Genomic DNA, 13077 nt, shown 5'->3' on the forward strand with positions numbered 1-13077 from the left:
TCCCCACCCCTGCCCTCAGGGGAATATCTCACCGTGCTCACACATCAAGTCTCCCATTCATATGCAACCAGGGTAGACCCTGCTTAGCTAAGGGGACAATTCATGCTTGCGACCACAAGACCAGCTCTCCACATTTGTACACAGGGACAGATATGCACATGTTATGTTGAACACAGGTTCAGCAGTATACTTCTTGTATCCTGCATTTCAGGGAGCCTTTACCCAGGTTCACTTTTAAAATGAACGTGGGTACAGTCATTTACAGAAACAGTCCTTTACAGAAGTCTATCAATAACTACTCGTTCTGATGGCTATAAGCTACCTCCATGGGTAGGGTGCCTCTGAGTAACAGCTGCAGGGGATCAACAGCAGGGGACGGGACATGCCTTCATCTTCTGTTTGTATGTTTTCCCGAGGCATCTGGTGAGCCACTGTGGAAAGCAGGGTGCTGCTGACCTGGATAGGTCTTGGGCTCGATCCAGCAAGCCTGTTCTTATGTTGTTATATATTTTCACATTTATGTGTGTTCAGACATCTGAATGCAGCTACAACGTAATGCCTGAACCGGACTATTACGTTTTTCGACTGAGAGGCCATTTGGGACAGCAGCCATGATTTTTCTTTTTCTTTTGCTGTGTAAACCACCCCCTCTACTACTATAATAATTATAGGAGGAGGAGCAGTAGTAATACAGGTGAAACTCAGAAAATTAGAATATCGTGCAAAAGTCCATTAATTTCAGTAATGCAAATTAAAAGGTGAAACTGATATATGAGACAGACGCATTACATGCAAAGCGAGATAAGTCAAGCCTTAATTTGTTATAATTGTGATGATCATGGCGTACAGCTCATGAAAGCCCCAAATCCACAATCTCAGAAAATTAGAATACTACATGGAACCAAGAAGACAAGGATTGAAGAATAGAACAATATCGGACCTCTGAAAAGTATAAGCATGCATATGTATTCAGTACTTGGTTTGGGCCCCTTTTGCAGCAATTACTGCCTCAATGCGGCGTGGCATGGATGCTATCAGCCTGTGGCACTGATGAGGTGTTATGGAAGACCAGGATGCTTCATTAGCGGCCTTCAGCAATTCTGCATTGTTTGGTCTCATGTCTCTCATCCTTCTCTTGGCAATGCCCCATAGATTCTCTATGGGGTCAGGTCAGGCGAGTTTGCTGGCCAATCAAGCACAGTACACTGTATACTTTTCAGAGGTCCAATATTGTTCTATTCTTCAATCCTTGTCTTCTTGGTTCCATGTAATATTCTAATTTTCTGAGATTGTGGATTTGGGGTTTTCATGAGCTGTACGCCATGATCATCACAATTATAACAAATTAAGGCTCGACTTATCTCGCTTTGCATGTAATGCGTCTGTCTCATATATCAGTTTCACCTTTTAATTTGCATTACTGAAATTAATGGACTTTTGCACGATATTCTAATTTTCCGAGTTTCACCTGTAATAGTAGTAATTAAGAATAATCACTGCTTGGAGCAGAGGGGCATTCAGGCCATAGGAGAACATGCCCGGATATGCTGATTTAGCCCAGTGGTTTGTACCTGTTCAGCTGGGCTCCTGTCTGAAGCCCCAGAGGTGTCAACAGAACATGGAAACATGACATTGCATTACCTGCTCAAAGTATGTGTTGACAAGCTAGATAGGTTTCTTCGAGGAAACCTAAGAGATCTAGGAGAAAAATCTTATGTGGAAGGCTGGAAGAAATGAGTTTGCATAGTCTAGAGAAAAATATGTACAGGGATGACTCTTGATCCAACAGGGGATGTGCGTGCATAAGCTTGCTTGCTTATTCAGGGCATCTGCTCGCAATAATAGTATTAGTAGTAATAGTATCCCCCTATAGGGTACCAGGTTGCAACTTCTGATTTCTCCCTGTATCTCTGAATCCATTATTGAATTAAGTGGTTTATCCCATCTGTATTTTCCCGGGTGTGTGCAGCAGCACACTAAAGGAGGCAGAATGGACAAGAGATGCTGTGACTGCCCCCATCTCCCATTTTAGTGGTGGATTTTAAAATATAGGGCAAATCTCCGGGTTGCAGTGACTTGGAAATCAAAGCAATTGCAGCTACAACATTCATATTGGTTTGCACTACTGGGAAGTTTCTCACACATGTAATAATGATGAAGATCTTTAAGGGAGATTAAAAGTCAATATGATCTGTGAAAGTCATGTCCCTGCCATGTTTGTTTAATGTAATACACATCAAAGAATAATCATAATAATGGCCAACATTCTCTGCAGCTCTATGAGGATGGAGCAGCAACTCTGCTCTCACAGGGCAGTGGGACACTACTTGCTTGCTTTGCAGGGACACTGCAAAACCCTAGCTTGCTTTGCAGGGAAAGCAAGGGAGGACACGGTTTTTGCTTCTGTTCCCTCCCTGCAAAAATCATGTTCACTGCCAGGAATATGTCCCTAAGGATCACACAGGGCTGTGGAGAACGTCAGCCACTAAAAGTAATAACAACAACAATAGTGTCCACCTTTACTCTGTTTAATTGGTAGATTAATAATTAACGCTTTAGCTGATAAACTGGAGTACAAGGTAACTGATAGAGGTGTGAATTATGTGCATAATTGCTTATTTCTTGATACTATTTTGGTTTTGGTGTTACTTTTCTAAAGTATGAAGCAGAAAATAATTATTTAAAAATGTCCTTTTCTTTGAACAACAAATGGTCACTTCTGATTATTAGGTCATAGGATGAGGCTGTTCACATGAGCAGCCCTACCCAAGCTGTGGCAGCCCTACTTGAGTAGGGCTGTTCATGTAAAGTGCCGGGATAGAGGCAGATCCAGGTGCCGCCCTTCTGGGTAGCCTGAGTTTTTACCAAAACAATTACCTGGGCAGAAGAGCGCGAGCAGGCCTTTCTACCCAGGTCCAGGGTTGTGTGCAGGCTCAGGCTGCACACAGCCTCAGCAGACACAAAGCCGTGTGCCTAGAGCACCTGACCCATGGTGGAATCCTCCAGTGTACTGCGCCTGGCACATGGTACATTGTGGGATAGCTGGAGGCCGGGATGCATTTTCCTGGCCTCCAGAAAGCCATGCAGCCCACAAAAGCTCTGGTCTTGTGGGTGCACAAGCCACATGGCCTGGGATTACACCAGATCATCTGGGTAGAAGGTAGGTGCTTTCTTGCCTCCCCCTTCCCCGGCACTCTCAAAGGTTGTGAATGACCTTGTTATCTTATTCTGCCTTCTTAAAAAGACACCTATACTGAGTTTTTGGAAATAGGCAGATTAGTCTAAATTTGATTGATCGATTGATAAAAGATAAAGAATGAATTCCTCAGGAACTTAAGATGCCATGGTGAGGTTGTCAAAGTAGCAGAGACTGCCTCCTGGGTGAGTTTGCTTATTTATTTGAAAAAAGAATACGATGCCTTTAAAAAGCAACACCATCCCACTTATACCCATATTTAAAAGAGTCTAAGATACAATAATAAAATATCATCATAAAATACTCCTAAAACATTAGTTTTTAGGAGCCAGTCTCAACTGTATGAGTTTGTTTATTTTGGAAATGTATATGCTATTCTCCATTGGTGATTCATAAGCAGAAATCCAGGCTCAAAATTGTCAATTCCTGCCTTACATATTTTGAACAGAGTTTGTATCAGCAGAGAGCACGGATCCCATACCAGCAGACGTTACATCCTCAGCTGGGATGCTATTCCAGGCAGGTATGTCAGAGGTTCACAAGCATGAAACAGTGCACGCAATGACCCCTACCTGGCAAAGGGGCGGGGGGGATGCCTACTGCCCCTGGCACCAGTGTGTCTGTTGATCATGCTCCCTCAATATCCTCATGTTTTCTATTAATGTGGAAGGGGCCTGCAAGGTGGACAGAGGGAAGTCCCCCAACTTTGTGAGGAAGAAGTTGGGAACCCTGGGGCAACCAGAGTTCCCAGTGAAACTGAGGAACAGTGTGGGTCCCTTTCATGCTAACCCCATTACATGGCCAGGATGGCGCAGGGCCAGAAGGTACATCAGCACTGGAGGCAATGCTAACAGGCATGGCCCTACCACCCCTCTCCACATTCAGCAGGGGTGTGCACAAAACCGGCTCGCCCAGTTCGGCTCAAATCCAGATCAGATTCAAGCTTCCCCGGGCGCCTCAGGCTCAGTCAAGCCTGGCCCAGTCCGGTTTTGCTCTCAAGCCAGCTTGAGGGGCTTTGACGGCTATACTTGTAAGGGGAATCTGGCAAGAATCCACAGCTAAAAGTAAAGGGCTATATGTGCGGGGGTGGGGGGGGGAGGTCTCAGTCTATTCCTTTACCTTTAAAAATCAAGCTGCTGCTCAGCGGGGTGGTGACGGCCGTGGGGATGGCATGGTGGAGACGGTGGAGGGGTCTCCTTCCAACCTCCCACCGGCCTCCCAAATGACAACACAGAGAGGCCCAAAATGGGCCTCAGCTGGCTCAGGCTGACATTTGGGACACCAGTGGGAGAGTGGAAGGAGCCCCCACCGCCACCTCCACTGCCTCCGCCATGCCTGCGGCCACCACATCCCGCTGTGCAGCGGCCTGATTTTTAGAGATAAAGGAACAGAGACCTTTCCCCTGCCCTCCCCGCATAGAGCCCTTTACTTCTAAAGTGGAATCCTTGCTGGATGCTCCTTTACAAGTATACCGTCTAAACAGCTCATGAGGCGGGGGCTTGTCTTGTCTTGTCTTTGGACTGCCCCCCATTTCGGTCCAAGGGTGAGCCTTCGAGCCAGGGCCAGCACAAGCTCACACATCTCTAATATTCAGTGCAAGCCGGCTTGCACATCCCTAACGTTCGGTGGAGAAACAGATTCCGAAAATTCTCCAACCTTACTCCATCGGGTGAACCTCGGAAATTTGGAGATAACTTCAGGTGCTCCTCAAGAGGATCCTGAAACCCCTGGAGTTTGAATTCTGCTTTGGAGAAATCGCTATGGACCCCTATTGTTGAGCTGAATTCTGGTTTTCTCAGTAGTCTTGAGCACAATGTTCTCTTTCGGTCACAGGAACATAGGAAGCTGACTTCTACCAAGTCAGACCATTGGTCCATCTCGCTCAGCTTTGTCTTCTTAGACTGGCAGTGGCTTCTCCAAGGTTGCAGGCAGGAGTGTCTCTCAGCCCTATCCTGGAGTTGTTGCCAGGATGGGAACTTGGAACCTTCTGCTCTTCCCAGAGTGGCTCCATCCCCTGAGGGGAATATCTTATAGTGCTCACACACATCAAGTTTCCCATTCATATGCAACCAAGGCAGACCCTGCTTAGCAAAGGGGACAAGTCATGTTTGCTACCATGAGACCAGCTCTCCACTCCATTATCTGATTTGGTATGAGGCAGCTTCCTATGTTCCTATCCCCACTCACTGGCCCCCCAATCATGCTTGCTACCACATGACCAGCTCTCCTTTCCTCTGCGAAATGGGAATCACCAGTAGATTACCTTAGAGGGCATTGTGCAGCAGTCACCAAAAAGAGATCAGAAAATGTTATTTGCATGTGCTATATTCAACGCAGCAGTAGGCTGCACCAGGGACAGCCAACTCCATCCTACAGGGTGGTTTTCACCCCCGATAACTTTACTGGTATTTCTTTTTAAAACAGAAGTGGGCCAAAAATGGGCCACAATGTCCCTTACAAGGAAAAGACCATTTGCCACTTTTAGAGTGAAAACTATTTTTCACTTTCCAGGTGAAACAACCTTAGGAATTCTGAAAGACATTAAAGGAATTTCAGGGAAGATCAACAACATTTCTTAGAGGGTCGGGGGAGACAGCTCTTTGGTGTGTATCAGAGTTGGTAGTCTCTCTCCTAGCTCAGTCTGATCTATGAGTAGGAAGATGTGCATCCTGAAAGGAGAGGAGGCCAAAGATGCAAATTGATTGTGGCAAGCTGTGCATACTTGCTTGAAATTAATCCTAGCATATTCTCCAATTCAACCAGAATTCAAAAGGAGTGGAGCTCCAGACAGAATGAAGCATAAAGGAATAGAGCAGAGGAAATTCCCTCATCCCTGAACTCTCTGGCCATTACCTGTGTGTGGTGCTGATAGAGTGCCAAGGATCAGACCTCTGCTTGGAACTTGCCCTTGTGGCAGAGATAGTAAGCACTTGGTCCTATTTCCAAATCCTCTTGTTCGAGACCCCTAATGCCCAACAGCAATGAACATATCATAGGAACATAGGAAGCTGCCATATACTGAGTCAGACCGCTGGTCTATCTAGCTCAGTATTGTCTACACAGACTGGCAGCAGCTTCTCCAAGGTTGCAGGCAGGAATCTCTCTCAGCCCTGCCTTGGAGATGCTGCCAGGGAGGGAACTTGGAACCTTCTGCAATTCCCAGAGCGGGTCCATCCCCTCAGGGGAATATCTTCCAGTGTTCACACATCAAGTCTCCCATTCATATGCAACCAGGGCAGACCCTGCTTAGCTAAGGGGACAAGTCATGCTTGCGACCACAAGACCAGCTCTCCTCTCCTATCCAGCGTTTTCTGTCCTACTGAAGGTATCCTAAGTATCATCACTTTTTAATGCCTTCATTTCCTCCCTGGTCCATAGGTAACTCCTTACAACCCGCAGCAAATCTTCCGGTCACCATACACGCCTGTCCTCAGCTACATCCCCTTGGTTCAGCCCGGTTACTCTTACCAGCAGAGGAACCCCACCAAGCCATCCAGCAGTGTGCGGGATCCTCCAGCAATGGCGGGAGACGGGCCACAGTATCCTTTTTCTCCTTCCTATGGGTAAGGATGCTATGTGGGCCTCTGCATCTGCGCAGGCTCGTCATGGCAGATAATTCTGGGTAGCAGTCAAGAAACTCATTTGCGCGGGTGCCAGTGGAATCGAAGTAGCGCCCAGGCTGGATAGGAGAGCCAGGCTTGCTCATGAGTAGCAGTGGTGTACCTATGGTATGACTCAGGATATGGCAGCTTCCTACAGGTGAAACTCGGAAAATTAGAATATCGTGCAAAAGTCCATTGATTTCAGTAATGCAAATTAAAAGGTGAAACTGATATATGAGACAGACGCATTACATGCAAAGCGAGATAAGTCAAGCCTTAATTTGTTATAATTGTGATGATCATGGCGTACAGCTCATGAAAACCCCAAATCTACAGTCTCAGAAAATTAGAATATTACATAGAACCAAGAAGACAAGGATTGAAGAATAGAACAATATCGGACCTCTGAAAAGTATAAGCATGCATATGTATTCAGTACTTGGTTTGGGCCCCTTTTGCAGCAATTACTGCCTCAATGCGGCGTGGCATGGATGCTATCAGCCTGTGGCACTGATGAGGTATTATGGAAGACCAGGATGCTTCATTAGCGGCCTTCAGCAATTCTGCATTGTTTGGTCTCATGTCTCTCATCCTTCTCTTGGCAATGCCCCATAGATTCTCTATGGGGTCAGGTCAGGCGAGTTTGCTGGCCAATCAAGCACAGTACACTGTATACTTTTCAGAGGTCCGATATTGTTCTGTTCTTCAATCCTTGTCTTCTTGGTTCCATGTAATATTCTAATTTTCTGAGTTGTGGATTTGGGGTTTTCATGAGCTGTATGCCATGATCATCACAATTATAACAAATTAAGGCTTGACTTATCTCGCTTTGCATGTAATGCGTCTGTCTCATATATCAGTTTCACCTTTTAATTTGCATTACTGAAATCAATGGACTTTTGCACGATATTCTAATTTTCCGAGTTTCACCTGTAGGAAGCTGCCATATCCTGAGTCATACCATAGGTCCATCTAGCTCAGGTTGCAGGCAGGAATCTCTCTCAGCCCGATCTTAGAGATGCTGCCAGGGAGGGAACTTGGAACCTTCTGCTCTTCCCAGAGTGGCTCCATCCCCTGAGGGGAATATCTTCCAGTGCTCACACTTCTAGCCTCCCTTTCATATGCAACCAGGGTGGACCCTGCTTAGCTAAGAGGACAAGTCCTGCTTGCTACCAAAAGACCAGCTCTCCTCTTCAGAGCCTATACTACCACCATCACCACCATTCCTCCTCCTCCAGTTAATTATATACCACTTTTCAGCAAATGTTCCCAAACAAAGTAGTTTACACAGAGAAATAAGAATGGATGGATGGATGGATGGAATAAGATGGCTCCCTTTCCCCAAAGGGCACACCATCTAAAATAAACCGAAGATAAACACCAGCAATCACCATTGGAGGGATGCTGTGCGGGGGCTGGATAGGGCCAATTGCTCTCCCCCTGCTCAGTAAAGAGAATCAGCCCTTTGAAAAGGTACCCCTTTGCTCGGTTAGCAATTTCCATTTGGAAATTCCGTGCATCCCATGGCCATTTGGAAGGAGGAACATAGGAAGTTGTCAGATATTGAGTCAGATGCTTGGTCCATCTAGTTCAGTATCGTCTGCCCAGCCTGGCAGCAGCATCTCCAAGGTTGTAGGCAGGAGTCTCTCTCTGCCCTAGCTTGGAGCTGCCAGGGAGGTGCATGTGTTTGGTTCCTAAATAAAAACTTACCGTGGCTGGCATCCAAACACTGCTCTGATGCAAACATGTTATGACAGATACGACAAATATTTATATACCGCTTTTCAACAAAAGTTTCGTGAAGCAGTTTACATAGAAATAAAGTAAGTAAATAAGCCCCCACTGACTGAGCAAAGAGGCACCTTTCAAAGTGGCAATTCTCTTCTATTGAGCAGGGGGAGAGCAACTGGCCCTCTCCAACCCCAGCACAGCATCCCTCCAGGGGCTGTTGTTGGTGTTGACCTTATCTCTCTCTTTTTAGGTTGTGAGCCCTTTGGGGACAGGCAACTATCTTATTTATTTCTTTTTCTTTGGAAACCGCTTTGGAAACTTTGTTGAAAAGCGGTATAGTAGTAGTAGTAGTAGTAATAAATAAAGTAGTAAATAAATACAATGTCTAAAATGTCTCCCTGTCCCCAGAAGGCTCACCATCTAAAAAAGAAACCTAAGACAGACAATAGCAACAGCCATTGGAGGGATGTTGTGCTGGGGCTGGATAGGGCCAGTTGCTCTCCCCCTGCTCAGTAACGATAATCACCACTTTAAAAAGGTGCCCCTTTGCTCAGTTAGCAGGGTAAACCCAACCTATACCCAACTACACCCAACCTATAGTGGGGTAATAGAGAGAAGGGGTGGTTAGTAAGTTTTCTCATTGTAAAGAAAGCCGCCTAAAGGCCTGTGTGCCTATTTCCACCCTAATGAGCTGAAGAGAGGGAGCCACATTTTGCAGAAAACTACTCCGATGAAATGCACCCCCTTCAGCAATTCTCCAGTGGTTTCTGTGAAACAGGGTAAAAATGTTTGCTCAAATTTTGGTGTGGGGAAAAACGTTCATGTTGATTTGGCTTCATGGGATCACCACGTAGTCCTATCTGGTGGGCTGTGCGAGATGGCATGAAGTTAGCAGTGTGATCTCTCATTGGCTGGGGACTACCCCAAGGAGGAGTTGGGTCTTTTAAAAAACAAAATAATGGTGCCGTAGCTGCAAACAAAATGCAGCAATTGGGGGGGTGGAATGAAAAGAGAGGTGAAGTTATTGCGAAACTTTCCATGTCATTTTAGCCTGAAAACGATTTGGGCAAAATTGATGTATTTGCATAGGTCTTACATCTCTGCAGTCAGTCCACTAGGGCAGAGGTTCCCAAATTTGGGTCCTCCGATGTTGTTGGACAACTCCCCTCATCCCCAGTCGCGAGGGCCCTCAGCTCTCTTTTGCAAGAAGTTCTCAAAGAGCAGCTGGAGATGCTGTGTCAGCTTCCTGTTTTGAGCCGGGAGTTAGACTAGAAGAGCTCCCATATCCCAATCCTAGAATTCTATTATTTCCTCACCGTTGCTTCTCTGAACTGCCCAAAGGTCTCCTGTCCTCTTCGGATGGAGAGCCAGTTTTGCGATAGCAAGCACGCGTGGTCCCCTTCATTAAGGACAGTCTGCCCTGGTTTGCATTGGGATGGGTGGCCACGTGTGAGAGAATTGGACCGTAGCTCAGTGGTAGAGCGTCTGCTTGCATGCCGAAGGCCCCAGGCAGTGATCTCTGTAACAGGGAATCCCAGGCGTTGTCAACTACAACTCCCAGCATGCCTAGCTGCAATGGCCTTTGGCCGGGAATGCTGGGAGTTGTAGTTAGCAACATCTGGGGTTCCCTGTTACAGGGAAAACTAGCCCCAGGTTTAATCCCTGAAAGCATCGCCAGATAGGGCTGGGGAAGTCTCCTGTCTGAACCCTTGGAGAGGTGCTATCAGTCATTATAGACTAGGGCTGCACAACTTGGGCCCTCCAGCTGCTGTTGGCATACAACTCCCATTATCCCTGGCTATGGGCCACTGTGATTGGGGATGATGGGAGCTGTAGGCCAACAACAGCTGAGGGGCTGTCGTTTGATACCCCTGGTGTAGACGGTACTGAACTAGATGGACCAATAGGGACATAGGCAGCTGCCATATACTGAGTCAGACCATAGGGTCCATCTAGCACAGTATTATCTGCACAGACTGGCAGCACCTTCTCCAAGGTTGCAGGCAGGAATCTCTCTCAGCCCTGTCTTGGAGGTGCTGCCAGGGAGGGAACTTGGAACCTTCTGCTCTTCCCAGAGCAGCTCCATCCACTAAGGGGAATATCTCACCATGCTCACACATCAAGTCTCCCATCCAAATGCAGCCAGGGCGGACCCTGCTTAGCTAAGGGGACAAGTCATGCTTGCCGCCACAAGACCAGCTCTCCTCTCAATGGTCTGTCTCAGTATAAGGCAGCTTCTTTTGTTCCTCTTAAGATACACCACCCATTCTCCCTTGCTACTTCCTACATCAGGAACTCCCTTCTAAAGCTTGTCCTTTACCTGTGACTGCTGGTGGTCCAGTCTTCTTGGGCAGGGATCCTGCAGACATGTACGATATAGCTCTATGTGCACAGCAAACAGAGACCCACCACACAGTCATGGGATTCCTGTTACTCTCAAGCCCTCCCACTGCCTTCACTCTACCTGCCATAAGGATGGGCGTTCTCTAACTATGGTTTGTTTTATTCACAGGTTCACATCTACCACAACCGGACCTGTAAGAGCCAACCCTTATTTCTCTTCTAATGGAGGTAGCAGTAGTTTTTAACTCTCCAAGCACTTTTTGCTTACTTAATTGAAGACCTGGACATTTTGAGAACAGCAAGAAATGCTTGGTGGTTATATGCATGGACTTCTGTTTGAACATTTTTCGCTGAGGTTAAAAGAATTCAGGTCTGAATTACTTGGTGTAATTTCGGGACCTAAGGAACAGCAGGCTGGCAGTTCATCCAGATGAGCAGAATTTTGTGTACCAAGAAATGCTTAGGTACTTTTAAAAAACATTTTTTTTAAAAAAGATAGAGAGATGTAATTAAAAAGTTTTATTTATGAAAAGGATCACTGTTGGGAATTTCTGTTGGTGAGAACTCTCGGCAGGGATTCAGACGTGAAATTAACTCAGTGGCTAGGTGCCACACCATGGTGAGTGATGTCACATCTTTCTTACCAAACCTTCATCTTTTGAGCGAGGAAAGTTGGGACTGAGCAAAGAGATTCATGCACTGAAAAAGTAAAGAGCTTCTGTGTTTCATTCTTTTCACTAGCCCTATTCAGATATCAGCCAAAAGGTGCTCTACATGAGTAGAGTGTTTAAAATGGGGCTGGAAGTCCCGCCCCTTCAGTGCCCCACTCACCGTTAGAGTGACATTTCTCTGATGAGGCAAAAGCAACATCCATGAACACTCCCAATCATGGAAGTGGATGCCATCATGGATCCTACGTTTGCCTCCAATCATGGGAGGCATGGGCCTACCTGACACACACCTCCCGATCACAGAAGCGCCCACTATCACAGGAGCGGTTTTCACTTCTTCAGATGGAAGCAGGGGGAGAGCAACTGGCCCTATCCATCCCCTGCACAGCATCCCTCCAGTGGCTGTTGCTGGGGTCTATCTTATCTTTCTTTTTTAGATGGTGAGCCCTTGGGGACAGGGAGCCATTTAATTTAATTTATTTATTTATCTATGTAAACCACTTTGGGGACGCTTGTTGAAAAGCAAAATATAAATATATGTCATATTTGTATTCATCGTATGAACGTGACTATAGCTGTGCGCAAGGCACTGACATGGATGACTGACAGGGCTGGGGAGAGACTTCTGGCCCCATTTCAGCCGCTCTACTGATCTGATCTGATTAGGGCTCCTCTGGACTGGCATTCTCTCAGGATATGGGAGTCAACCATTAAAAAAAAAAACTGGCGTCATTTCCAGTTCTAGTTTATCAGCAACAGTAAGAGAGAGGGCACGCCCTCAGCTCTTGCCTGTGGGCTTCCCAGAGGCATCCATTGGGTCACTGTGTGAAACAGGATGCTGGACTAGATGGCCCTTGGGCCTGATCCAGCAGGGCTGTTCTTATGTTCCTCATCCACTTTCAAAGATTGGCTTCGAAAGGGGGCTGACCCCTACCAGGGGCATGGGGCAAGGGAGAATTTTCCATCTCGCCTGAGGTGCCACAATATCTTGGGCTCTCCATGTTATTGAGAAACCCCAACAGGTTTTTTCAGGGTCCCAGATTTCCCCAGCACACAGTTTAAAAGGCACTGACTTAACTCAGTTATAGTGATGTTTCTACAACATATCATGCTATGGAAATTGTGATGGAGTGTCTTGTAGGATTCGCTTCCCAATACTGGGGAAACACAGCACTGCTAACCATGCTTCTCCAGGATTCTTAACACAATTAAAGTAATGAGATAAAGCAATCATCAAGTCAAATTGCATTCTTCTCCTTCCCCTCTTCTCCTTTAGCAAAGGGCTGATGACAATCTAGGAACCTGATTTGTTATTGAATTACTTTTACCACAAAGGAGTTCATTAAGTTAGAGTATCCAATAAAAACTATCATCTGTCAACCAGCAGGACAGATGAAAAAAAAACACCACTTAGCAAACAAAAGCACGGCTTATTTGTGCGTTCCCTTCTGCGATCACATGATTTGCTGGCCTCCAGTCATGTGACTGGAGAGGGCTTGTCTTACAAGAATGCCGCACCACCATTCCAAAATAA

At 46.3% G+C, this 13077-nt stretch overlaps 1 protein-coding gene across 2 annotated transcripts in view; it reads left to right on the forward strand.

Annotated features, from left to right (window-relative positions):
• Positions 1-13077, forward strand: part of C7H1orf94 (chromosome 7 C1orf94 homolog) — a 51461-nt gene that overhangs the window by 21241 nt on the left and 17143 nt on the right. Inside the window, exons 4-6 of one of the 2 annotated variants that reach the window (XR_008310761.1) lie at positions 3645-3719; positions 6575-6759; positions 11042-11336. Coding sequence is in view for 1 of the 2 variants with exons in the window: in XM_053267559.1 (XP_053123534.1) it covers positions 3645-3719; positions 6575-6759; positions 11042-11117 (336 nt within the window). In the remaining variant the exon portion in view is untranslated. Of the gene's footprint in view, positions 1-3644; positions 3720-6574; positions 6760-11041; positions 11408-13077 lie in introns of those variants that run through there. The other variant, XM_053267559.1, reaches the window with a different exon arrangement.

This window comes from Hemicordylus capensis, chromosome 7, assembly GCF_027244095.1.
Source record: "Hemicordylus capensis ecotype Gifberg chromosome 7, rHemCap1.1.pri, whole genome shotgun sequence".
Lineage (NCBI taxonomy): Eukaryota > Metazoa > Chordata > Lepidosauria > Squamata > Cordylidae > Hemicordylus > Hemicordylus capensis.